Here is a 27,588-nt window from a genome sequence, read left to right as displayed (position 1 = left end):
GAAACCGTTGATATGACAGAGAGGGTTAGCATATTCGTTGGGGGGGAATTTTGTTATGAAATCTGAGGAATTAAAGTAAGGTTTTTACTGTTGGAAGATGGTACTGGACAGAAACAGTTACAGGAATAGTTTCAGTTAAGGAGACGTTACAGGATCTAGAAAGAATACAGTTAATCTAAATGGCTGAGTGTATGAAATCACTAATATCTTAGCTTCTGAGTCAATTCACTTGCTAATGTTGATTTAAAAATCAGTTAATAGTAACACAGGTTTGGATAGTTTGTATTTTGCTTCATAATAAGTGGTTTCCTCTTAACCAGAAGTTCCCAACCTCGTTAAACCTGTGGACACCTTGGAATGTTGATAGCTTCAGAGGGTAACTCTGTTGATCTCTAGAAGAACAGTTAGGTTCAAGTCCAGCAGCACCTTAGAGACCACCAAGATTCTTGGGAATTTTCTTGGAATTTTGAGAAAAGGTAATGGGCACCCTCACAAAATGACTACCATGGCAAGCAGGACCAGCAACAAAATGACTGCTGTGGGTGGCAGTTACAAAACACTGGGAAGTTCCAAGCCAAGCATTCTCCCATGGTAGAGGAAGCTATTTCTGAATCGATGCTCCCTGCAGACCGAAAGGTGATGCCTCCCGGGATTCTCTGAAGCACCTTCTGCTCCAATAAGATGGAAGACAGCCAGGACTGGTTCTCTGTATTAAGGAAAAATTGTTTTCAGGAAGAAGCAAAGGAGCACCAGAAAACATCAGTGGGCATCACAGCGCCCATGGGTGCCATGTTTGGGATCACTGCTGTTAATCTATGCTTATAACCCACATAACAAGGGATAAGCAGAAAATGATTTGTCCCTAAACTGGGGCTTCGCAATAAAGCTCATGTGAAGTTGATGCTGCATACTCAGAGGAAAACCTTTGAGCGGTATCAAGGGGTCCGTGATATACCCTACCTCGATGCACTAGCTAAGCAAAACAGGAAATAACCAAAAATGGTGCTGCTGACCAGCTTTCCATAAAATATTTGGTGGCAGTAAAGGTGGGATATGGCCATTTTGCCACAGGTGCTTGGGACTGGACTGCAAATTGTCATAGGGCACCACTGAGGTCCAAGTGTGAAGTCTCCTGAAGTGTAAAGAACATGTAACTGTTTATGCTCATTCTTCCCCCTTTATTTAATCAAACTTCAAGATTCTTTTGAAGTAACATCACACAAACATAAGACAGCAACCCTTGTACTCTCCAGGGCTAAACTTACCTGCTGAGGGAAACACGACCGCACAGAGTTTTCTGTGTAGCCAAAGGAAGGTCCTTCAAAAACTGCTGTTGGAAGTTTCAGAACCTCTCGCAGAAACTGGTCAAACTTTGAAAATATCATCAAGCCATTGGAATCAGACATTTGAGAGAAAATATCTAGAGGAAACCAAAAGCTATATTTAGCAAATCAAAAGCCGTATTTAAATTACTGTTTAAATATTAACAGGGCATTACAAACATACTAGTTACTTTACTCCTTATTTTCATCTTTGCTCTGTTATCTTGGTTGTAAAGAAGTAGGTTTTAAATTACATGGAAGTATACAGGTTCCTATCACAGCCCCCACAAAGAAAGCAGGTTGCAGTCTAAATACTTTGCTGCATTTCATAATGCACTTTTGGAGGGCTCGTGTGAAGGAACTAACTGTGCAACTTAAAAAGTTTAACATAAGCTAACTCAGCACAGAGTGCTTGTTCTTAGCCTCTACTAATAAATAAGCACAGTAGGGAAGGGCTGGACCATCCACCCATGTTCAAATAAAATCAAGAATGCCAAACACAGCAGAAAATAAAGTTCATGATGTCCTTCAAAAAGAGTTCTATACTCAGTGGGCCATTGGAGCAAATGAATTATAGGGCACGTTGGAGTGGAAACCTATCATACTTGAGTCGCTCAGGAAAAAACTTGCATTCATAGTGATACGGTTGGTTTTAGGAATCTCCGCTCTGCACTTTGTTTTCGGCACTTTCGAAAATGGTTTCTGATTGTTCTTGGATGTTTTATGTATGTTTTTAACTGTATTTATATATGCATTTTATGTAAGCCGCCCCGAGCCCGCCTTGGCGGGAAGGGCGGGGTATAAATCGAACTAATAAATAAAATAAATAAAGGAAAGTGCAGGATCAAGGAATAAGTCTTTCTCCACACTAATGGAGCTCCTAAGAGCAGAACACACTGCCAGTGGGCAAAGACAAGAAGTAGAGATGAAAGACAGGATGATCCCTGGCAAAGACAACAAAAACTACAGGTAGGTATTCAGGACAATTTAAAAAGTTAGTGTAATATTTTTAATAGGGACAAGCTAAACCATTGTAAAGCACTGAGCAAGCTGCCAAGTTTACCAGAACTTGTCAGGTCAGATGCTGACTTTAAAAAGAGGGTGGTGAAAGGAAAATAAATACGCTTACTGCATTATGGAAAGGCTGCCCAGTCTATTGTTCGTTACAGTTTTCAGAAGGCTTATAACAGCTGGGCTAGAATGAACTCAGTGCAAAACAGATTTTAGGTTGTACCAAAGGCTGCTAGGAGAATGAGAGAAAGAAGGAACAGCTGTCCTTTTTCTTGAGAATATGTTTTTTAAAACAGCAATAATTCAAATCTGTCTCTAATTTGAACACAAGGGTATACTGTAAGGCAGAGTGCAACCATGAAAATAACATGGCAACCCTTGTAGCAACACTGGAGATTATCTAGGAATAAGTAAAATAAAAGTGTGTATTATCAAGTTGCAGACAACTCATGGCGACCCCACGAAGCTCCACCTCATGGGGTTTTCAAGGCAAGAGAGCAGCCAAGATGGTTTGTCATTGTCTGCATAGCATTCCCAGTCTTCCTTGGTGGTCTCCTGTCCAAGTACCAACCCTCCTTAGCTTCTGAGCTCTAAGAGTTCAGGCTACTAACATTCCTATCTCTCTTGTAAACATTTATATGTTGTCAAATTATCTATTAACATTGTGAACCAACTGAATAGTCATCCTGATGAGAAGTTCTGGGGCATTTAAAGCCTTGCTCATTACTTAGTAGCACTTTAACTGGTCTTCGCAATAGATATTACACTACTGTTGTTTTTCGCAAGAAAGGCCAACCTTGGAGATGATTTACTGAAAGCAGAACACAAAGGGTGCCTCTAGCAGGAAAACCGGAGCACCAATTGGCCTCCTGTTGGAGATGGCTACTGGCATCTGGCCACACAAGTCGATCAAGTTCTAGAAACAGTCTCAGGTTTCCTGAAGCACTGGAATGGCTCCTGAAAAGTCAAGCCAATCTTGGAACTGAACTGCCAATCTGAGCAGCGGCAAGAATCCAATGTGCAGGGTGGAGAGAGTGAAAAAGAAGAGTGCAAGAGAGGTACTCCAGGAGGGAGATATGACAGGCCTGGAGTTTGGCTGGATGAGGAGGCCACCTCTGGCAGCAGATTCTGAGAGCCATTAAAGGTAGGGCAGCTAATTGTCAGATATTTAATCTGTGATATTTTTAATAGCATGGAAAGAAAAAGATAGTATCATTCTGGTTTTTCTGTCTCAGGTGCCAAAATGTCTCAGTCTGGCCTGCACTCTCAAGATAGAAGTCTTGGGGAGAAAATTAGCATCAGAGTGTCAGAAATCCTGCTGCCAAAAGAGAGCATTAAACAGTGATCATGCCTGTAGCCTTGAGTGGAACATAGTTCAGAGAGGGCAAGGCGGCCTGGGAAGGGAAGCAACAGACCCAATTTAAAGAGACAGATTCAGTGCTTTGCAGAAGTACATTCAGAGGCTCAAAAGGGAAGATCCACTGAAGATGATCCAAGAGGGAAAACAGAATAGACAGCCAGGCTACAGCATATGACAGCAGCACAATATTATAAAAGAGGAAAACTCTGCCAGGCGACACTTGGGAAACAGGAAAATCAAACAAATGGTGGAGTGTGTGTAAATCTAGCCAGACAGGTCCCCAAAAGAGAAATGAAGCCACCAGACGATAAGAAGTCCCTGGTGCAAACAAGTAGGAGTACCCGGTCTAGAAGGGCTTATGACCAAATCTTCCCACAGCCAGGACAGACAAGGCAAAGCCGAAGAAAAGCAGTAGGAGGTTATTTAAGACATTTGTGCCCTGCCCTTCTACTGAAATGGGGCACTCAGGACAGCTTGCAAAGCTGAAAATTAAAACAAGAGACCACATTATGAACTAAACTGTCACACAAGCAGCATAAAATCAGAGGTAGGCATTCTTTCCCTGTTTTCGCTTCTACCCTCAGCTAAGCCTCACCTACTCAAGCAAGTCAACAAGCGCTCCATCGCATGGAGCAACACTGCCTCCTCTCTCTGCTGCCGTTTTCAGTGCCAAAGTCTCTTCCCACGCTCACCTATACAACTGCCAAGCCAGCACATGTGCTATGATGAGTGCAAGCCCACCGAGCTGCTTGAATTTCAATACTGAACACAAAACAAGCTCGGGAGAAAGTGGGCTGAAAACAGATAATTAAGGTTATGCTGAGCAAAACCCAAGGGAGCGGAACCATCAGCCTGCAGACTGCAAGTGGGGCAGGCCTGTTACAGAGCGGTAGGAAGACGCCAGATCCCAGCTGTGGAATTTTCCCTCTCACTCCTAGAGGTAAAATTCGATATCCTTCTGAAAGTCAGCAAAACTGTTCTGCTTTGGCAGACGCGAGGGCTGGGCAGACTGAGAAGAGCCAATCTGCCCCTAGCTTTGAATGATGCTGCCAACAGTCATGGAAGGACTTTTTGCACACACACAAAAAAGCCCAAACTTATCATTGACCTCAGTTCTTCTTTCAACTTGGGGTGCATGTGTGGAATTTTGTCTCTGATGTCATGCTAGCCTTTGAAAGTGCTCAGGAAGCAGCATGAAGCCCCTCTGCTTCTGACCACCTCCAAGCCCAGTGAGAGGTCAGAGGTGGCACCCCACACATCTCTCACTTAGCATTTTCATCACAAAAGCATTTGCCAGGTTAAAAGGATATGCTGGAAAGTGCATCTGTTGACTCCTGCTGCTGTGGTTAATTTTTTTGGTATTCTGATATGCGATTTTATTATGTGACCAGCATGGGCTCATAGTGGTATACAAGTATGCATGGGGCACTGCAATAAAACCAGAACACACATGAACTAGTAACAGCTTAAAAATATATTCCATCCACCACAAGCTGCATAAAAACACTCAAAAAGCTCTTGAATAAAAATGCCTTACAGGCTCTCCTAAGCATAAGCAGGGAAGAAACAATCCTTGTTTCTATTGGCAGCCCATTACAGAGCAGAACCACAACTGGAAAGCCCTGGAACAGGTCACCACAGAATGACTGTTCCTAAAACAAGGGACAGTGTAATGAATGAAACTGGAATACAGATTCACACAGAGAAAGGCAGCCCTTCGGATACATGGACCCTAGGCCATAGACTGCTTTATAGTTCAAAACCCACACATTTGATTGAGCCCGGAAACATAATGGCAGCCGATGCAGATATTCTAAGACAGGTGTAATGTAACAAGAATGAGGCATCTTGTTCAAAAGGTGAGCCTGTGTATTTTGAATGGATTGACATTTCCCGGTTGTCCCCACGTTCAGCTCCATGTAAAGCGCATGAATCCAGCCTTAAGGTTACAGTAGAGTGGATCAGTGAGGACAGATCAGCCAGATCTAGAAATGGAGTTAATCTACAAACTAGATGTAATTGCTAAAATTGCCTTCTACCAACACTACTAATTTGCCTATCCATCAACAAAGCCACATTCAGCAGTATACCCAAACCAATTGTCTATGATGCCAATGAGTTACTACGTTGAAAGTTGGCAACATAATTCCCTCTCCAGACTGTCAGGACTTCTGATCAGAGGTGGTCTTTTTTTTAAAAAAGTTCTAATTCTGAAGTACATCAAAATTCAAGTCCTATATAATAAAAATACAAAAGAAATAAATCCAATGAACTTCTCTGCCTAACCTCATCAAGTGAATTGTACAAATTCCAACATTTAACAAAAAGGAAGCGATTTTTAACTACATTTTCTTTCCCACATATATTTATGAGTTGTGAGCTTATCTATTAACATTACATGCCAGATTCTTCACAGTCAATCCTTTCTCTACAAAACAACCTGCTGTTTCCACACCTGCACTATCATCCTTCTTGCTGCATCTCTGTCTTATCTGGATTCAGCTTCAAGTTTGTTCCTCCTTAGCCACCTGACCAGAGGATCCAGGCAGCACCTTGAAATTGTACACTGGACTGAGCATTTGGAAAAACAATATGAAAATAGCATTAAATAGACTGAATGCCAGGCTCAGGGAAACCTTCCCTAGCGTGACAGCAAGGAAAAGAGCCAGAATCTTTGTGCTAACTTACCAGGAGAAACACTGACCTTAAACAAGATATTTCTGTGTTATACTCACATCTTAACTTGTCCAGAATTTTCCCACCACACATGGTTGCCAACATGGCTTTTATGGAAAACACCGTCAACTTCCCGTGGCCCTCACTGTGAAACAAAGGCCATAATTACAGCGCAAGAGTTTCTAATTACTGAAGACACAATAACAGCATGCACTAATGCATGCCAACTTTATTTAATTCAATGAGGTGGACCCAACCAGCTTTTCTGTTGATGTAAAAAAGGGAAGAAGGGTCTCCTTTGACCATCCAAAAAGGTTACGCTGAGGACCAGCAGGGACAAAAGCTATGTAAGACAGGAGCAGAATTAAGGATGGGAGTTGGGAGAATTTGAGTGGGAAGGCTCGTTGGATCCACCCCAATGTTTTCAACCTTTACTTTTCCTGCAGCCACCCCCAGAAGTCCTTGGTGAGGAACCAGGCTTTTAGACCTTAATGCTGTTCCTACTATTACAGTGGAGCACTGAAAAGATTCTCTTGTGGATTTTAGCAGTCTGCCCTGCAAAAATATTCCCCATGGAACTTTACTCAAAATATGACAGGTTCCAAATGCCATTTCCCACCCTGAAGCAAAATGTTAGCCAGTTGCTTACACCAGCTGTCCGAACTCAGCACCCTACAGAGAAGCCATTTATGACACTGCAGAATCTCTGCACTGATGCCAAAATGTGATGATTTTCTATAGACTACATTTTCTATAGATTCCCCCATGATTACTTTTACTGGAGGCATGCACACCAAGAAGATGCAAATGTGCTTCCTTGTATGGATACACACAGAGGCAGATGGATACGGTAATAACTGACAATCTACACATCATTTGCACAGATTTTCCTGCGTGGAAGAGCTATCTATGTAGGATATCTATCTATGTAGGAAATCTGTCATGCTGGGCTTTCAGAACAACACAGACGAAACCCACTGGCCTTATCCTACCACTCCACTCGGCTAAGTTTGAAGCCTTCCTTCAGAGGAAGAGGCCACAAACTGGAGAAAAGACTCCCTAGGTTGGAGGAAAGCTTCAAACTTAGCTGACTGGAGTGGTAGGATACAAGCCATTGCTATTTCCTAAGTGTGCACAGCAGTGTTCCCTCTAAGCTAAGTGTGAGCTAGCTCATCGTTTTTTTAGCCTCCAGCTCACATATTTTAGCCTTAGCTCAGGAAGGATGACCCCAGAGCAAACTAATTTATGCAGCACCCAAGTCGCTCGCTCACAACTTTAATGCCAGTAGCTCACAAAGTAGAATTTTTGCTCACAAGACTCCACAGCTTAGAGGGAGCACTGGTGCACAGGTAACAGAGAGAGCCAAGATGTATATGAGTTAAGGCAGGCAAAGGGCCTTTATACTACACTAAGACTGAGCCCTAATGTTCCTTGTTCAAAACTCACCTCTGCCACAAACTCACCACATTTTTTAAGCAACCCACCCTACTTCAGCATCCACACTCAGCCAAAATAGAGAGACAGTGGCCTAACTTACAGGGGTGTTGAAAGGACTTCAATATAATGCTGAACGTACTATGGAAATACTAAAGACTATTTGATGTGAATCACATAGAGCTAGAAAGTTCCCGAATTCCAGAAAAAGCGCCACTGAACTAATTTTTTCTGTTGTGCCAGCACAATGCTTGAACAAACTGCTCACTCAGAAATCTCATGTGGACAGAATGAAGCATGTATGAAGAAAAGTTTTCAGCAACAGTGGGAAAGGCAGCTACTGAGATCAGCAATAAACAGCATGTCTTGAATCAGGCTTGTCAATCATTCTTGCCCTCCAAGACACCACTTAGGCAACTGCAGCTACTTGTGTGACACATGGCTTAAATTATCTTGCTGCGATGCAGATTCTCACATTTTGTGACTGTAGCTGCATGAGGCTCAGCCACCAGTGCCCCCCACAAGCCATTCTCAATTAAGAGCAGAAAGTGCACCAGGCATTTCTCACATGAGCTAGTTTACTAGCAAATCATAAGCTCCAGATGGCACGTGAGTAATTGGGGGCTACACACAGGGTTCTATCCCCCCCCAACCTTTGATAAAGTTTTACTTGGCAGAAGAGGCATGTGAATTATTGTGACCCTTTTGTGAGAAGCAGTAGCTCAGCCAGATCTCCCCAAAGACAATGGGCTACAGGGGTTTCTAAGGGAAAGCGTTCCTATGAGGTCACTGACATCAGGTCACCTGAGACCAGTGAAGGCACACACTGAAGATGAATCCACGCAGACTAAACCAGGAAGAGAGCCTTTATTATTACCCCACCCCACCCCCCAGAATGAATTCATGAGCTGCATCACAGTTTGTTCTCTTAACCATTATACTTCACAGATGTCTCGAACCAGCCACCCCCAATACCATGTGGCAAATTACCACCGAAACAAGGATTCCAATATGGAAGTCTGTCTAAAAGGAAGAAAAAGTCATCTCAGTGAGTGCACTTAAAAGTAGCTCTTTGGATTCCACCCTGATACTGAGTTTTTGCAGAAGTCAGAATTAGGTTTGGGGTGGGGTTTGCAAGAAGAAATGCAGTTTGGTGGGTTGACATTGACATTATTTACACTTGGCATAAAGCTATGAAAGACACAGGAGCTCAGCTCCAGGAATGCCAGAAGCTGCTGCATGGGCTGCCTGTGTGTTTTCGAATACACTTTCTGTCAACATAAAAGCTATGGAAGCACATGTGTCAATTCCACAAGATCATCGTCCTCAATGCAATCACACTCAGAAGACAAGAGTCTTGGTCTTTTCAGCCAAAATGGGCTCTCACAGGGACAGGACACTACAAATGGGCCACTAAAAGAACCTTCGAATCTCTACGCCTTAAAAACTAACATTCACTCACATCTCCCTGAACTTTTCCATGTTGACACAAGCTGCTCTTCTCCAGTTGAACTAGGCTGCCAAGTTTTCTGCCTCCTGGAAGCTGATTAGGAAGAGCTTCAATCCTAGAGGGCAGTCTTGTTCATTTTGTCATTCACAAATGGCCCACCAGCTTTCTTTACAGCACTCTTACTCCCTTCCATCATGCTAGCTGCCCACTTGGCTCTCATTTCACCCAGCTCAAGTGGAGTTGCCTTTCTAACATAAGGAGAGTCCCGCTGGATCAGACTAGTAGTGCAGCATCGCATCTCAAAAAGTTGCCAACCAGTTACTCTGGAGGGCCAATAACAGGGCACACAGGCCATGGCCTTCCCTGGTGTTGTCTCCTGGCACTGAGTCAGATTGAGGTGACAAGAGAGGAAGTCCTACGACTGATAGACAACTTGAAAACTGATAAATCACCAGGGCCAGATGGCATACATCCAAGAGTTCTGAAAGAACTCAAATGTGAACTTGTGGATCTCCTGACAAAAATACGTAATCTTTCATTAAAATCTGCCTCCATTCCTGAGGACTGGAAGGTAGCTAATGTCATTCCCATCTTTAAAAAGGGTTCCAGAGGAGACCCGGGAAATTACAGGCCAGTCAGTCTGATGTCGATATTGGGTAAGTTGGTAGAAACTGTTGTTAAGGAGAGAATTTGTAGGCACACTGATGAACAAAAACTATTGAGGCAGACTCAGCATGGGTTCTGTAAGGGAAGATCTTGTCTCACTAACCTGTTAGTGTTCTTTGAGGGAATGAACAAACATGTGGACAGGGGGGGACTCATTGTTTACCTCGACTTCCAGAAAGCTTTTGATAAAGTTCCTCATCAAAGGCTCCTAAGCAAGCTCAATAGTCATGGGATAAAAGGACGAGTCCTCTTGTGGATCAAAAACTGGCTAATTAATAAGAAGAAGAAGAAGAAGAAGAAGAAGAAGAAGAAGAAGAAGAAGAAGAAGAAGAAGAAGAAGAAGAAGAAGAAGAAGAAGAAGAAGAAGAAGAAGAGGAGATTGGATTTATACCCCGCCCTTCACTACCCAAAGGTGTCTCAGAGTGGCTTACAAACTCCTTTCCCTTTCCCTCTCCACAACAGACACCCTGTGAAGTAGGTGGGGCTGAGAGAGCTCTGAGAGAACTGCTCTTGAGAGAACAGCTCTGAGAGAACTTGTAACTGACCCAACATCCCACTAGCGGCTGCATGTGGAAAAGTGGGGAATCAAACCCTGTTCTCTCTCAGATTAGAGTCCACACTCCTGACCAAAGAGTGATTAACAACTGGCTAATTAACAGAAAACAGAGAGTGAGTATAAATGGGCAATTTTCTCAGTGGAGGGTGGTAAGCAGTGGGGTACCCAGAACCGATCAGTACTCGGTTCGATGCTTTTTAACTTGTTCATTAATGATTTGGAGTTGGGAGTAAGCAGTGAAGTGGCTACATTTGTGGGTGACACAAAATTGTTCTGGGTGGTGATAACCAGGGAGGATTGTGAGGCACTTCAAAGGGATCTGTCAAGGATGGGTGAGTGGGCGACAACATGGCAAATGGGGTTCAATGTGGCCAAGTGCATAGTGATGCATATTGGAGCCAAAAATCCTAACTATAAATACACGTTGATGGGGTCCAAACTGGCAGAAACTAACCAAGAGAGAGATCTTGGAGTCGTAGTAGATAACTCACTGAAAATGTCAAGACAGTGTGTGACTGCAATAAAAGAGGCCAACGTTATGCTGGGGATTATGAGGAAGGGAACTGAAAACAAATCAGCCAGTATCATAATGCCCCTGTATAAATCGATGGTACGACCTCATTCGGAATACTGTGTACAGTTCTGGTCACCACACCTCAAAAAGGATATTATAGCATTGGAAAAAGTGTAAAAAAGGCAACTCGAATGATAAAAGGGTTGGAACACTTTCCCTATGAGGACAGGTTAAAGCGCTTGGGGCTCTTTAACAGAGAAACGATGACTGAGGGGTGACATGATTGAGGTTTACAAGATTATGCATGGGATAGAGCAGGTAGAGAAAGAAATACTTTTCTCCCTTTCTCACAATACAAGAACTCATGGGCACTCAATAAAATTGCTGAGAGGTCGGGTTAGAACAGATAAAAGGAAGTACTTCTTCACCCAAAGAGTGATTAACACATGGAATTCACTGCCACCAGAGGTAGTGGCGGCTACAAGCATGGACGGCTTCAAGAGGGAATTGGATAAACATATGGAGCAGAGGTCCATCAGTGGCTCTTAGCCACAAGGTATAGATAGGAACTCTTGATCTGGGGCAAGTGATGCACTGTATTCTTGGTGCTGGGGGGGGGGGCAACAGTAGGAGGGCTTCTAGTGTCCTGGCCCCACTGATGGACCTCGTGATGGCACCTGATATTTTTGGCCACTGTGTGACAGAGTGTTGGACTGGATGGGCCATTGGCCTGATCCAACATTGGCTTCTCTTATGCTCTTATGTATTCAGAGTTTTACTGACTCTGAACATGGAGGTTCCCTTTAGTCACCATGGCTAGTAGCAACTCCATGAGTCTCATTTAAAGGTACTTCAGTATTCTCCCAGTTTTGCATCAACTTGGACTCTAATCAGTATGCTGTCTGTTCCTCAGTTCAGATCGATAACCCAGTGTTGAACAGCACTGATTCCCCGCAGAAGACCATTTCTTTATATAAAACAATAATATCCTGCCTCTCCCTCTGCCCCAAAACAGTGGCCCAAGAAAGTTCCAATGCCCTATTTGGCTGAGTACTGTTATTTCTGGCACCTGCAGTAAGTGTAAAAACCGTAACAGCACTAAAACTGTACATTCTTGCTGGCTCTTTTTAGCTACTCTTTACATACACAAAGAGCAACAAGCACAGCTCATGAGCTAACATGGTGGCCTGTATCTGTAGCCAGTGTTCCCTCTAAGCTGAGTTAGTGTGAGCTAGCTCACAGTTTTTTAGCCTCCGGCTCACACATTTTTGTCTCAGCTCAGGAAGGATGGCTTCAGAACACACTAATTTATGCAGTAGCCAAATCACCTGCTCACAACTTTAATGCCGGTAGCTCACAAAGTAGAATTTTTGCTCACAGGATTCTACAGCTTAGAGGGAACATTGTCTGTAGCCTGAAGAAACAAGACACAACAGGGAGATAAACATCTTGCTCAGACAAGATCTTAAGGCTGGAACAAGGGCATGCCTCCTATGCCATCTGCTTCAATGTGGGCATGAAAGACCTCAGGCTCCTGGGATAGGCAACATCCGCTTGCAAGCGACATGGACTACTTCAAGAGAAAAAAACAACCGAGGCAGTTACTAGCCTGTCATACGCTGCTATCATGAAGTTAAGGAGAAGGCTGATGGATTGCTCCACACTGATCTGGTGAGTAGAAGGAAGGCGTTTATTCAGCTGGTAGTAGATGGATGAAATTATGGTTTCCAGTCGAGACACATTGATCTCTGTGTTGTGATCCAAGGTATTAAGGCCATTGTCTCGGAAGGCTTCAATCATGTTCCAAATATCCACAAGATGAACTGGAAAGGAAAGGGAAATGCAACCTTTACTACTAAATGATGCACCTCTGGTCACAATTTCAGCTTGAATTGCTCTGCCAATAAAACATAAAACCAAAAAGATAGAGGGGGGTTGCAGTATGATAAGGATACAAACAGAAAAGAACTACTGCAAACTGTGCATATTGCAAACTTATATTCAATGCAATAATGGTCATGATGATCAGCCCGTTTTTGATATTATGATTGAGAACATCTTATGAATAACACCAAAGCGTATAGGAATTAAGGAAATATCCAATTTGGAAGAGTTGTGACCATGTGGAGACACGCATGAGGTTTGATGTATGAAAAAGACGCCTCGAAACGAATATCAACTCCGCGGGAGTTCGTCCATCCATCTTCATTGACATCATTGGCTTCAGTTTTCTGTAAAACATAGTCTGATATATTGTTATTGCATTGAATATAAGTTTGCAATATGCACAGTTTGCAGTAGTTCTTTTCTGTTTGCTGCCAATAAAACATAGCAACAATGCCCTGAAGGCTCCTCCAGTAGAAACAGCCTCAGCATGTCCAGCTGTCAACCTGGAGTGAACTTTGAGGCTCACCAGGCTACACTGGAACTACAACAGCAGTCAAAATATAGCACCTGCTTCATTTAACAAGCCACACAAAGTTTCCCAAGCATTTCTCATTGCAGCTCTTTGATTTGGTATTGATTAGTGTACACAGCCAATATTTGTAGCTGGCTGTCCAGCTTTGGATGCAGATCCCAACAAAATACCTGGCAAGGAGATGGGAAGGGGCCCAGGAAAGAAGTGGTATCCACCCTGCAAAGCTGATAATCCAAACCATCCCTGGGTGAGCACAAAATGAGGACACTTCCACCCTCTCCCCCCTCTCCCTGTGGCCAGCCTCCCATTTCAAGTTCACTCAACCCCAGCAACGAGGGAGGGAAACTCCTCTGTGTTTGTTTTGTGCACAGTGATGATGCACTGTAGCATTCGGAGGGGGGAAGCATATCTTCACCAAGAAACAAAACAGTACACAAGTCATACATCAAATAAATAAATGAACAGCATCTCCTTGCTCACACAAAACAACGCCAGGCAGAAACCAGGCACTGGCTTTATATATAAAGGCAGTTATCATTTCTGGACTCAATAACCAGATTCTGCCTTCTCCCCTGCCCTGTGCACACGTTTTTCTGCCAGAATGAAATGTTTTCTTCTATTAGATGCTGCTATACTGCTGTTTGTGTGCTGTACAGCAAACTGTGAGGCATAACAGTCTGCGCTGTAATACAAGGAAAGGCCCCTCGAGAACAACCATTCCTTCTTCCTTTTTAAACAGAGAAGGAGAAAAACTCTCTAGCTGCACAGGAACAGAGTGCACTCAATTTGTACAACCAAGAAATGCCTGCCCACAGACACCTTTCTATCTTCTTTTCCTCAACTGACTGTCCCCAAATACCAAAGAGCTTTTCTTTTGGCTAAGTGAGATGCTTCCCCTCTGGTGTTTTGGTGGGTAGATTCCAAGAAGTACCCTACTCAGATACTTTGCGCACATGTGGGTCTGCGGGGATTTGAACTTTATCCCATGTTTTCTTTGAATGTGTGTTGATGGTCCCTTTGAGAGATCCGCGGATACAGCACGTGATGGTTTTCCAAGGTTTGTCTTGTTTCTATGTCTTCCCTGCTCAGCTAATGCTGAACCTGGTATTACTGTGGCTAAATTCCTGGCAGCACTGGCTTCTATGCAAGGATGGAAACGGAGGATGGTCATCCCATTGTTAAATAAATAACAAATAGTCAAACAATTTGAAAGTCTAACGCCCCCTTTGTCACAAATGCATGCCTTTATTTACTTCACTGATACACGGGCCTTTCTCCCCAGTGGGAACCCAAAGCAGCAGCCTGCTTTGTTCTCCTCTCCTCCACTGTAAGTTATGCTGAGAGAATGTGAACCAGTGAGCTTCCACGGCAGGGTGGGGATTCAGACCCGTGTCTCCTAGATCCTGGTCAGATACTCTAACCACTGCACAGCAATTGGATCCTCTCCAGTACCTTTAAACAAAGCCCCTTGTTCCTGTTTCCCAGAATCTCAGCACACGACTTGCAATAAATGAAGGCCCTGTAAATGAAGAGCAATCAAAGGGGTGGCTCAGAAAACCAGGAAGAGCCTGAAGACAATACTCTTGAACCTTCCTAGTGGAGTCTGCACTGGAGCCTGCTCCCTCATATAGTCACCTGGATATGCCAATTCCTGTCCCCTGTCGAGGGCTTCCTCCAGTCTTTTCCTGCTTTGTTCGCTCTCCCCCACCCACCTGTCAATAAGCACAGTTATTCCCTGGCACACTTGCCGAGCTGAGGTCAGATTATAGGAAAACAAGGGGAGGAGGAAGAGCCGAGATGGAAAGACATGTCCATTGCGCAGGAGACAAGGAGAGGAGGAGCACACCAGGTTCCTTGTTTTTTTTTTTTTTTTTTTTTTTTAATTTTAAAATAAATTTATTGTAATCAAAACAGTACAATTAACTAGTAGAAAACCAACAACATTAACACTTAAACTGGGGTAGCCAAGGGCAAAATAGTAACAGTAAGGAACTCAGTAAACAAATATACAGTAGAACCGGTACAGTGTACATAGAATGTGATTCAATACAGTAGCAATTACAGAAAGGTAAGTATATCACGATAGTTGTTAGGAATAGAAGATTTCAAAGAAGGAGAATGTGTAACTACATATTCAATAAAGGGCAGCCATTTAAGCATTTTACTATTGTTTGTTTCACCAGTCCCGCTGCTTGGATAGGAATCTGCTATTTTCTCCATAGTTAAGGTTTCCCAAATTTTACAAAACCATCTATTCAATGATATTGGGGAAGATTCCTTCCAACTGGCAGCGATCACAGACTTAGCTGCTAATAAAAGAAGCGAGATGAGTTCTTGCCGAATAGGAGGAATCGTACTTCCTTTCCTCAAATCCAGTAGTACTGTCTCTGGAGTTTTATCAATAACATACCCTGTAATCTCTGAGACAAAGTGCAACACCTCAGACCAAAAATGAGAAACGACTTTACAGCTCCACCAGCAGTGTAAAAAGGACCCACGACCCCCACAATTTCTCCAACAAAGGGGGGAGTAGGCAGAGGAAATATGGTGAATTGTTTCCGGTGTAGTATACCACCGCATCAAGACTTTATAAGCCTGAAGACGAATATTTATGGAGTCGGAGCACAGAGTGTTAGAAGACCAAATTACTTCCCAGTCTTTATCTGTTAGTGGAGTAGCGCAGTCTTTCTGCCAACTGCTCTGGTAACCTAATGACCGTAAAGGGCAGGACTCTAAGAGCAGTTTATATAAAATGGATATTCCCCCATGAAGTATTAAGCGTTTTTTCGCCAAAAGTACCTCAAATGGAGACAAGGGGCGAACCTTTTTACTGCCCAGATTCCAAGTTCTGAAAAGCGATGCCAATTGGGAGTATTCTAACCAAGGGAAGTGACACTTGTGTTTTTGTTCCAGAATCACTTTAGAGGCTAGCTCATTACCATGTAAAACATCTCCAAATCGAGTAAGATGGTGTGTCTTCCAAACTTCAAAAGTTCCTGGACTTCTGGCCGGAGAAAACCAAGATTGGTAAGTAAATGAAGTTAAAGGGGAGGGAGATGGGGCTAATTGTGATTTATGTTTATCCCAGATCCTAAGTGTGTTTAGCAAGAATGGGCTGTGAATAAGATCTTTAGGCCTGGAATTTGGTTTTTCCCATAGGGTGGATTGTAGAGGGCAACCATCCAAATATTGGCTCTCCATCTGGGAGGGCTAGGCCGCCTTTACTCACTGGTCTTTTTAGAGTATTTATACTTATTCTAGGTCTCTTTGAGTTCCAGATATAGTTGGATAAAGCCCGTTGCCAAATTTTAAATTGTTCTTTAGGGATAATTATGGGTAGCGCGCGAAATAAGAATAAAAATTTAGGGAAAATGAAAGTTTTAATGATCTGGATACGTTCCATCCATGACGAGGAGGCAGTAGCCTCCTTTAGATAATGGTTATTCAGTGATTTAGTGAGAGGTAGGAAGTTAACCTTGAACAATTCGCCAATATTGGTGGGAATTTTAATGCCAAGGTAGGTCCAAGGTTTAACGGTCCAATTAAAGGGATAATTAGTTGAGATGTAATCCTTATGGTCCTGTGAAAGTAGAACAGGATATATTTGGGTCTTGTTGGGGTTAGCTTTTAATCCAGAAATGTTACCAAAGCTATTTAGAAGGTCTATTAAAGGGGGTATGGAGCCTTTTGGATTTGTTAAGGTTACAGCTAGATCATCTGCGAACAAGCTTAATTTCATAGTTTTGTTTCCAATATCTATCCCCTGAATTTGAGGGTGATCACGTATGGCTTGCGCAAGAGGTTCAATAGCCAGCGCAAATAAAAGAGGTGAAAGGGGGCAACCCTGTCTCGTACCCCTGGCTAAAACAAAAGTTTCAGTGTCAGAATTGTTAATTTGGATATATGCTTGTGGTTTTGTATACATAGCTTTAACAGCCTTTTGGAATAGAGGGCCGAAGTTCATCTCTTTCAAAAGGGAGCCTAAATATTTTGGTTCCACGGAATCAAACGCCTTTTCCATATCTATCGATAGGATAAAGGAGGTTTGAATTTGTTTAAGCTGACAATAGTGAATGATATCGACAATTTTTCTAGTATTATCAGAGATGTCTCGCCCCGGGATGAATCCTGTTTGGTCTAGGTTAATATAAGGATTGATTATTTTGCTTAATCTGGATGCAAGGGTAGCGGTAAAAATTTTATAATCCACGTTTAATATGGATATCGGGCGGTAAGAGCCCGGGTTTAGGGGGTCTTTATCCTTTTTTAAGATAACTATAATTTTAGCCAAGTTCCAAGATGGGGGAAGCTCTCCAGTTTGCAGAATATTATTGCAAATATTAGTGAGGTGGGATACAAAGGACGCCTGATGAGATTTATAGAACTCAGCGGAGAAGCCGTCAGTTCCCGGGGTTTTGTTATTTTTAAGAGACTTTATTGTGTTGCCAATCTCCTGCTCTGTGAACGGTGTGTCAAGCCAGATTTTATGGGCCTCAGATAGAGTGTTTTTAAAGTGAAATTTGAGAAAGAAATCTTTAATATTCCGCAAAGAAGGCTCTGATGAAGAATAGATCTGCTGATAAAATTGGTGGAAGACTTTTTTAATTTCTTCAGTGGTATGCTGTAGCAAACCATTTTTGTTTCTAATTTCAATGAGAGTATTGGCAGCTCTTTTCTTTCTCACCTTCCACGCCAAAAGGCGGAGAGATCTGGGGCCAGTCTGCCAGTACTTCTGTTTGGTATAGGCTAATTGTTTTCTGATGGCAGCAGTGTCTAGTGCTTCAAGTTTTTTCCTTTCTATGAGCAATTTTTGGTATATTTTGTTACTTCCGTATGTTTTAAATTTAGTTTCCAAGATACCAATTTGTGCAATAATATCTGATTTCAATTTGGCTTTCTCTCTTTTATAGGCTATGGTCTGGGAAATGATCGCCCCTCTTAAGAAGGCTTTGAAAGCGTCCCATTTTATGTGTGGAGAAGTCTCATCCGTGGTGTGGATGTCAAAAAAAGTTTTAATATTTCGTTCTATAGTTTCTGAAAAAGTTGGTAATAATAAAAGTGAGTTATCAAGTTTCCAAGTGTGGTATTTTGTGTTTTTCTCAGACTGTTGCATGGTACACAAAACAGGGGAATGGTCTGACCAAAGACAAATTCCTATGTCCGCCGTGGGGAATTGAGGCACTATTTGCGCTGAAACTAGCAAAAAATCTATTCTAGTATGCACCTGGTGTTGAGCTGAGTAATGAGTGTAATCTCTCTCACCCTTATGTCTGGCTCGCCACAAATCGCAGAGATTAAATTTGTGAAACAATTTCAGAAGAGGTGTGTCCCAGTCTTCAGGGGACTTTCGTCTTTTTGATGTCCCCGTTTGGAGGCGGGATCTGTCTATAAAAGAGTTAGCAATATAATTAAGGTCCCCACCGATAATGTAAGGATCACTACTAAATTCGTTTAGTTTCTCCAAAACTTCCATTAAGAATTGCATTTGTCCCTCATTTGGGGCATAAATTACTGCAAGAGTTCTTTTGTCTCCGTTTAAAGTACCCGTCACAAACAGGAATCGTCCCTTAGGGTCTTTCTCTAATTTTTCAACCCGGAACCTGACATTTCTGCTAATAAGAATAGCCACACCTCTAGATTTCGAGGTACCTGGGGCCAAAAACTGGTGTGGGTATCTAGTGGGGTTGAAAATTTGTTGTTGTTTAGCATTTAAGTGAGTTTCCTGCAAAAAAATGATATCCTGTTTTTGTTTCGTCAGGGCCGTAACAATTCTCTTTTTTTTAATACAATGATTTAAGCCTCTACAATTCAGAGAGGTAATATTTAAAACTTGTGCAGTCATTTGATCCAATATATAATTAAGCTGAACAATTTAAAATGAAACAGAATCAAGTATGCACAGTGCAAGTACCTAGTCATACTTTTGAAGAAGAGCCAACAGGGTGGGTATAATATGTCTCCCAGCAGCATGAGACAACTCTGTACACCACACCAATTAGGTTCTGGACAATTAATGTGAGCAAAACAATGGCTACCCAGCAACAACAACACAACCCAAACCTTACACACAGCCCAAACATTGGCTCTGCTATCCCTTTCACTTAGGGCAATCATAATCAACAATAAACAATACAAACAGTCAAACTAATCAGTACAATTGGGTGAGAAGAGAGCAAATAAAATGTAGCACTCCCCCTCCCCCCTATCAAGTGTTTATAATAAAGAAATATTACCATCAGCCAGCATTGCTCATATGGGGTAAAAAGAATAAGAAAAAGAAAAAATCTTTAGACCCATTGTCATAGAGTCTGAAGGTCCTTACGCTGATATTATACCGTTTAGCATTACCTTCAGTCAAAATTAAGAAAATGAGGTAACTCGGGGTATACAAAACTCAAATCCTGAAATGAGAAAATTACCAGTTTGTGAAATTTTAAACAAACTTGTCAACATTATCACCCGAGTTGTCCTATAACAATTGATGATTTCTAATTATAAAAAACTCTAGTGGAAAACCTGTAAAGAGAAAAGGTAAGTAGATCAAAAGTTAAGGATCTGCAACAACTACTATAATTTTAAAGAGTTGTCATTAAGCGTAATATTTAGGAAACTACAGCTGCAACTTCAAGTGAATGTCATTTGAGTCTATTTTTTTCTGCTTTAAGCCATCTTGAATTTCCTTTGTGCTTTTCCAAGTCACCATCAGTTGGTTGCAGATCTTCTGGGATCTCCAGCTGCAGCACTTTCAGCAAAGAAGCACCAGTCTCGAAGTCATAGGCATAGAGGGAACGATCACGATGAACAACCTGTAGCTTACAGTGAGCTACCCAGCGATATTTAATCTTTGCCTCCATTAGGGTTTTAGTGATTGGCTTCAAAGTTTTTCTTCTGTAGAGTGTTTCAGGGGACAAGTCTTGTAGTACTAGAATTTTGGAGCCTTTATATAACAGATAACCTTTGGTGCGAGCCTGTGCCATGATGGACGTCTTAGTGCGAAGGTGGAAAAATTTCACCACGATGTCCCTGGGGAAAGTCTTCTGACGCTGTTGTCGGACCGGGCCTAGGCGATAAGCAAAGTCCAGTAGCGGGGCTATTCCACTTTCAAGTTGTAGAGTGGAGGCTAGCCAGTGTGCAATGAAAGACGTCAATTCTGAGTTTTCCTCCGCCTGTTCCGGGATCCCTCGAAACTTAAGGTTATGGGCTCTTAGCTGGTTATCAAGAGACAGGATTTTATCTGTGGCCCAGTCTTCCCTGTGCAGAAGGTATTTGGTCTCATCCTGTATTGCCAGACTATTTTCGATGGCAGTTTCTGCTGTCTGTGCAACTTTTTCTAAGTCAGAGCGAAACTCAGCAATTTGGGAGGCTATGGGTTTGATCAGTTCTGCTGTAAAAGTAGCCATGTTCTTCTCCAATTTTTCCAAAGTAGTGAAAAACTCATCCCGAGTAACCGCCATTCCGCCTCCCTGGGGTTCTTCCCGCCCGTCCGCCATTTTAGGAGATCCGGGGCTGCAGGGCTCCGTCTCAGGAGGGGATTGTTTGGGGGGAAAAAACGTTGAAACCGACCTTGTGCGAGCTCCGTTCGCTTCTTTTTTCGTTTTGTAAGACTTCCCCATTCCACTTTTGTAGTTTTAATTCGATTTGCTGGCTGCGCGATAAGGCGAAGGGAGGAGGATCGCGGGAGCTCCGAGATTAAGCGACCATCGGTCTCCGCCGCGTCGCCACCACCAGGTTCCTTGTTCCCCTGCCATCCCCACTGCTCTTGGTAAGAATTCCCCTACAGCAAAACATTATTTATTTATTTTATTTGGCTTCTATCCTGCCCTCCCTGCTGCAGCGGGCTCAGGGCGGCTCACATCATTACAACAAATAAACAGTTTCTCAGATAAAGTTACAATAGATTACAATAAATTAAGTCTAAAAACAATACACAAAGTGCTAGCAATGACATGTAACATGGCGGAAGTCCAACAATCAGTTTAAGGCATGGTCTGTGTTACATAGGCGAGGCACAGGCTATTCAATAGTGTTAATGATGTTATTAATGTTGTTAAAGTATTAACAATATTGATGGTATTGGGGCCAGGGCCTCAGATGGTTACGGGCGGCTCCTTAATCGAATGCCTGGTGGAAGAGCTCTTTTTTGCAGGTCCTGCGGAACTATAAAAGGTCCCGCAGGGCCCTGATGTTTTCAGGGAGCTCATTCCACCAGTATGGAGCCACCATTGAAAAGGCCCTGGCCCTCGCAGCTACAAGCCTGTCTTTTCTGGGGTCCAGGAGGACCAGGCGATTTTGAGTGCCAAATTGCAGTGCTCGCTGGGGAACGTATGGGGAAAGGCAGTCCTTTAGATACATAGGTCCCTGGCCATAAAGGGCTTTAAAGGTAAGTACCAGCACCTTGAACCGAATTCGGTACACTATAGGCAGCCAGTGCAGTGCTTTTAGCGCAGGCTGGTTGTGTTCCTGCATAGAAGGAGAAGAAGAGATTGGATTTATACCCCACCCTTCACTACCCAAAGGTGTCTCAGAGCGGCTTACAAATTCCTTTCCCTTCCCCTCCCCACAACAGACACCCTGTGAGGTAGGTGGGGCTGAGAGAGCTCTTGACAGAAACTGCTCTTTTTCAAGAACAGCTCTTATCAGAACTACGGCTTGCCCAAGGTCATCCAGCCAGGTGTAAGTGGAGGAGTGGGGAATCAAACCCGGTTCTCCCAGATTAGAGTCCGCGCACTTAACCACTACACCAAACTGGCTCTCAGGGAGACCCAACAACAGCATGGCCGCTGCATTCTGCACTAGCTGTAGCTCCCGAATTTGGGACAAGGGCAGCCCCATGTAGAGGGCATTACAGTAATCTAATCTCAAGGTGACTGTTGCGTGGATCACTGACGCCAGGTCATTGCGTTCGAGGAAGGGAAGCAACTGCCTAATCAGCCGAAGATGGTAAAAGGCTGACTTTGCAGCGGCTGCTGCTTAAGCCTCCATTGTTAGGAGAGCCAGTCTGGTGTAGTGGTTAAGTGTGCGGTCTCTAATCTGGGAGAACCGGGTTTGATTCCCCACTCCTCCACTTGCACCTGCTGATGTGACCTTGGGTCAGTCACAAGCTCTGGCACAGCTGTCCTTGAAAAAGAGCAGTTTGTGTCAGAGTTCTCTCAGCCCCACCCACCTCACAGGGTGTCTGTTGTGGGGAGGGGAAGGGAAAGGAGTTTGTAAGCCGCTCTGAGACTCCAAGTGAAGGGCGGGGTATAAATCCAATCTCTTCTTCTTCTTAGGGAGGCATCCAAGAGCACTCCCAAGTTCCTAACCTCCGGCACTGACATCAATGGCACCCCATCGAAGGTCGGGAGTGGGATTCCTACCCTCAGTCCACTCCAACTCAGGCACAGGACCTCCGTCTTCGTTGGATTCAATTTCAGTTGGCTCAGTCTAAGACATCCAGCCACAGCTTGCAGCGCCAGGTCCAGATCTTCCAGACTGGAGTCTGACTGGCCACCCAACAGCAGATAGAGCTGGGTGTCATCCGCATATTGGTGACACCTTCGCCCATGCCTTCGGGCAATCTGGCCAAGGGGGTGCGCATATAGATGTTAAATAACATCGGGTGCCTCTGGGACAGTTGTTCCCCTATGGCCACCCTTTGTCCCCAGCCCTGAAGAAACAAGGAAAGCCACTTCAAGGCAGACCCCTGGATACCAGTGTCGGCAAGGCGGTGGGTCAGTAGTTGGTGGTCGACCATGTTGAACGCCGCCGACAGGTCTAACAACACCAACACCGCCGATCCGCCTCGATCCAGATGCCTCCGAAGGTCATCCATGAGGGTGACCAGTGCTGCCTCTGTCCCATGGCTTGGTCAGAAACTGGACTGGAAGGGATCTAATATGGAGGCATCATCCAAGAAACCCTGTAACCGGCCCGCCACCACCGTCTCGATTAATTTCCTCAAGTAGGGCAAATTAGAAACCAGTCGATAGTTAGCCAATTCGGCTGGATCCAGAGATGTGTTTTTTTAGGAGAGGGCGGACCAATGCCTCCTTGAGTGCCCCAGGGAACAAGCCCTCCAGGAGGGATTTGTTGATAATTTCCCTCAGGGAACCTCGTGACCCGTCATGGCCAGCTTTAATTAGCCAAGACAGGCTGCACGCGACTGCGGGCGTTCAGTTAGGGGTAATTTGTCGACCTCCTTTAGGCTGAGTGGACTAAAGTAATCCAAAACCTGACAAGAAGACGTGCTTGGAGCCTCGAGCTCCTTTACTGTTTCAATTGTGGCAAAAAGGTCATGGTGGAGTGACAAGACTTTATCTGCAAAATAGCTCACGAAAGCCTCACAGCCAGTCTCCGATTTCTTAACATTTGGTCTGCTCTGTGGCAGAGTGGTAAGAGTCCAAATCGTTCTAAATAATTGAGCTGGGCGACAGCTCGCAGATGCAATCATGGCTGCATAATATTCTCGTTTAGAGGCTTTGACTGCCATCTCGAAGGATCTCATAAACGTCCTATAGGATGCTCTTGTAGCTTCGTCACGAGTGTCGCCACTGCCTCTCTAGCCATCTGAGCCCTCGCTTCATCAGCTGCAGCTCCTGTGTATACCATGGAACGAGGCTAGAGCGGGGATGCAGAGGACAGCGGGGAGCGATCTTGTGAGAGTCGGTTGTGCCAGTCCTCTACAAGTTCATCTAACAAGCCGCCAGGGGGTATCAGATCCTGCAGGGCCATCTAGAGCTGCACTGGGTCCATTTGGCTCTGTGGGCGAGCTAAAATGCGCTCGCCGCCCTCAGAGGGTCGGGTGGAATGTTCATGCGGGCCTTCAGAGCATAGTGGTCTGACCATGGTACTATAAATCTACAAAGGGGACCAGCAATTTAAAGGTACAACAATAATGGAAGAAATTGCTGTTAGGTTCACACAATAGCACTATATAGACAAAAATGAATAAATAAACTTGTTGAGATGACGTTCAATGATGTTTGTAATATCTATATTTTCAAGACAAAGGACGTCTGACACTGAAGATAGGTGATACGAACATCTCGAGTGGTAGTTCGTTTCGAGACACAACTCTTTTTCAACCACAATTCAGATTCTCTGGTTGTCTTTTTGTGTACAGAGGTAGTATTAATCTTTTCCAACAACAGTTCCAACAGCCCATAGGCTAACAAGTTTATAATACAGCACGCAGGCTTACTAGTTTTGTTGTCCGGACAAGTTTATTTATTCATTTTTGTCTATATAGTGCTATTGTGTGAACCTAACAGCAATTTCTTCCATTATTGTCTGACCATGGTACTGCCATAGCAGTAATTTGGTCCACTGTAACTCCTGCCGTGAAGATCAGATCAAGCAAGTGTCCAGCCTGATGGGTAGGAGCCGTTACAAATTGGGAGAGTCCTAGTGTCGCCATGGACGACACCAGGTCCATCGCCTGTGTGGAAGCCGTGTCATCAGCATGGAGTCGCCCAAGACAATCAGCCTAGGGTGCTCCAGTGCGGCCTCCAACAGAGATGACAGGCTGTTACTCCCTGGCACATGTGGATAGCGTGCACGGACTGATGCAGTGCCTGACTTCCATGCAACAGCAAAGGGGCTTGATGTACCAATATGTTAGATACAGTAAAACCTGATGAGCTTTTAGCCCACATAGACTCCATCCCCATTGCACTTTCTCTCCTCCTTCTCCCTTGCCTGCACAGTCAGCATCTGACAACAGACTGCTTTAAGAGCTAAACAAGATTAAAGGAAATTGTGGCAGCAGGGATACTGCTACCCAGCCTCGATCTGGCCGTGCCTCAGCAATGGCCATGACACCAGCTGGAATCCCACAGTACAAGAAAATAGCCAGATACCCCCATAAGGGTCTTGGACTGTGTTAATTCAATGCTACAATTCACTTCAGTTCCCTGCTAGCCCAGCCTACAATGCACTTCCACTGCTGAAATATAGTTAAATACAGTTAAATACATTTATTTTCCTTCTGCAAACAATCTGGAATCCATAACTACACTGTTTACTTTTGGATACAAATATCACTCTGCATGGAAGACCTGCCTCAATGAGCTTTGAATGACAGAGAACACCTGCATATAATGTTGCCTTATACCAAGTCAGACCACTGGTCTGTGTAGCTCAGTAAAGGTAAAGGTAACGGTAAAGGTTCCCTTGCTCGAAAGCCAGTCAAATCCAACTCTAGGGTTGTGGTGCTCATCTCCGTTTCAAAGCTGAAGAGCCAGCGCTGTCCGAAGACGTTTCCGTGGTCATGTGGCCGGCATGACTAAACACCAAGGTACCCCGCTGTTACCTTCCCACCAAAGTGATAACTATTTATCGACTTGCAATTTCTTGCTTTCGAACTGCTAGGTTGGCAGGAGTGTAGCTCAGTACTGTCTACTTACTATGACTGGCAGTGGCTCTCTGAGGTCTCAGTCAGAGAAACATCTTCTTCAACACCTGTGATCTTCTAATTACAGAACAGAAATCGAACCTGAGACCTTCTGTACAGGTTGAGCCATGAGGCTCTCTTGAGAGAGAGAACCTGGACTTACTTCACAGCCTCACCAAAGAGTCAGTTAAAAATGCTCCTTCTCTCATAAGAAATAAATAATTAACAGGGAAACTATAAACCCTTCTTTTTCTCTGATTGCCTGGCTCAGGGGGACTGATATTTGACCACCAGCCCACATATGCTTGACCAGAAGAGCAGGTGAAGGGGGCAATGTCACCTTCTTTAAGGGCTACCAGTCCCATGATAGTGACATTTACAGCACTCAGCTCGGTTTCAGAGCACTGTGTTGGGCGGTTTGGGCAGTGGAAGTCTGTTAGAAACTGAGACGTTCAAGGAACTTACATAAGCCACCACAGTGTATGCACAGCTGCATCATTTGATTCTGTAAGGTGAGACACAGCATTCAAAACAAGTAACAGGTGGCTTTCATTTTCCCAGGGTTCTGACAATGTTTAATTCTGTTTGGCGACTAATGCCCTTCCCTTCTGCTATTCTCACTTTCGTTTTTAATACTCCTGTGGTTTTTATTGCTGCTGTTATTTGGTTCTCTCTGCTGGAATTTTATGCTGGGGGGTTGTATGTTAATTATGCAGTTGTTATTATTGAATGTTTAATGTTGTAAGCCACCGGGAGAACAATGACAGGAAACAGAGTAAATGGCTAGCAAACAAGGAGCAAAGGGTGGAAAGGCATCGCACAACTTGCTTTGACTATTGATGCAAAGTTTATGATCCATGTAGAACACACTGTGAAGGTCACTGTGAGCTGTTGCATTCCTGTAGTGAAAAGCACCTTACTAGCTATAAGACTTCTTCAAGAGCCAATTGCATTAATTTGCTTTTAGGGTTTAAATGTCCTTCATGAAGGCTAGATTGTACGTTCCCAGCTCTGCATATGTTCTGCACATCCACAAGACAGCCAGCACCAGGAGATGAGTAAATGGAATTCTCCCCTTAACAGCAGGGAAGTTTTATACCTATTTATACCTATTCCCCTTTTGTTCGGATAACTACTCATGTCTGGCTCTGCCAGATACCAGTTCCACCCCCACTCCCCATCTCTGTAAGATGCATTTCTCACTACCTTCTCCCATGGGCCATTGTAACTTCAGAGCTAGAAACATACTTCGGTCTCCAAGGAACTGATTGAACAGATTGTTCCCCCTCAGCTCCCCTTTGCTCAGTGATGGAAAGTTTTCCATAGAAAACTGTTAGTTTTTACTGTCAGCAACTTCTGTTTGAAAGAGATGCTGTCTCACATAGCTGTGAGAGTATTCAGAAAGCTTAGACCCACCCTAGATTTTCCAGAAGTATAGGCAAGAGAGATTCAACTTGTCTGCCTTTGACTTGACACTCTGACTGATGAAATCTGTGCTACAGAAATCCTGCCCCCCATCTTGATACAACTGTTAAGAGGTAGAGGGGCCAGTCAGTCTAGATGTTACTGGAAGGTTCTATTTACCTTGTCTAAAGAAATGTCTTCTCTCCCTCTCCACACAGAAATTATTGTCAAATCCCACCCCCCGAAGGCTCCTCTTTTCTACATCAGAATGGGTTCAAAAGGTGGTGGCAGCGTATCCAAATTTGAAGATGGCAGGAAAGGCTCAAGACTGGGACACGGTGGCCCCAATCCTCCACAATCATCCCTCTTAGCCTCAGCTGGGCTTCCACACTTCCCAGAGATAGTA

The 27,588-nt window shown here is 43.8% G+C and overlaps 1 protein-coding gene across 1 annotated transcript in view; it reads right to left on the bottom strand.

Annotated features, from left to right (window-relative positions):
• The window catches only part of DTNB (dystrobrevin beta), a 197,463-nt gene that overhangs the window by 141,081 nt on the left and 28,794 nt on the right, over nt 1-27,588 (bottom strand). Inside the window, exons 4-6 of the mRNA XM_015415139.1 lie at nt 12,599-12,812; nt 6,429-6,514; nt 1,266-1,420 (exon numbers count right to left, since the gene is read on the bottom strand). Coding sequence (XP_015270625.1) covers nt 1,266-1,420; nt 6,429-6,514; nt 12,599-12,812 — 455 coding nt within the window. The remainder of the gene's footprint in view (nt 1-1,265; nt 1,421-6,428; nt 6,515-12,598; nt 12,813-27,588) is intronic.

Source organism: Gekko japonicus, unplaced genomic scaffold (assembly GCF_001447785.1).
Source record: "Gekko japonicus isolate JY-2015 unplaced genomic scaffold, Gekko_japonicus_V1.1 scaffold63, whole genome shotgun sequence".
Lineage (NCBI taxonomy): Eukaryota > Metazoa > Chordata > Lepidosauria > Squamata > Gekkonidae > Gekko > Gekko japonicus.
Note: the sequence above shows the minus strand (reverse complement) of the source record. Positions and strands in the feature narration are given on the sequence as shown.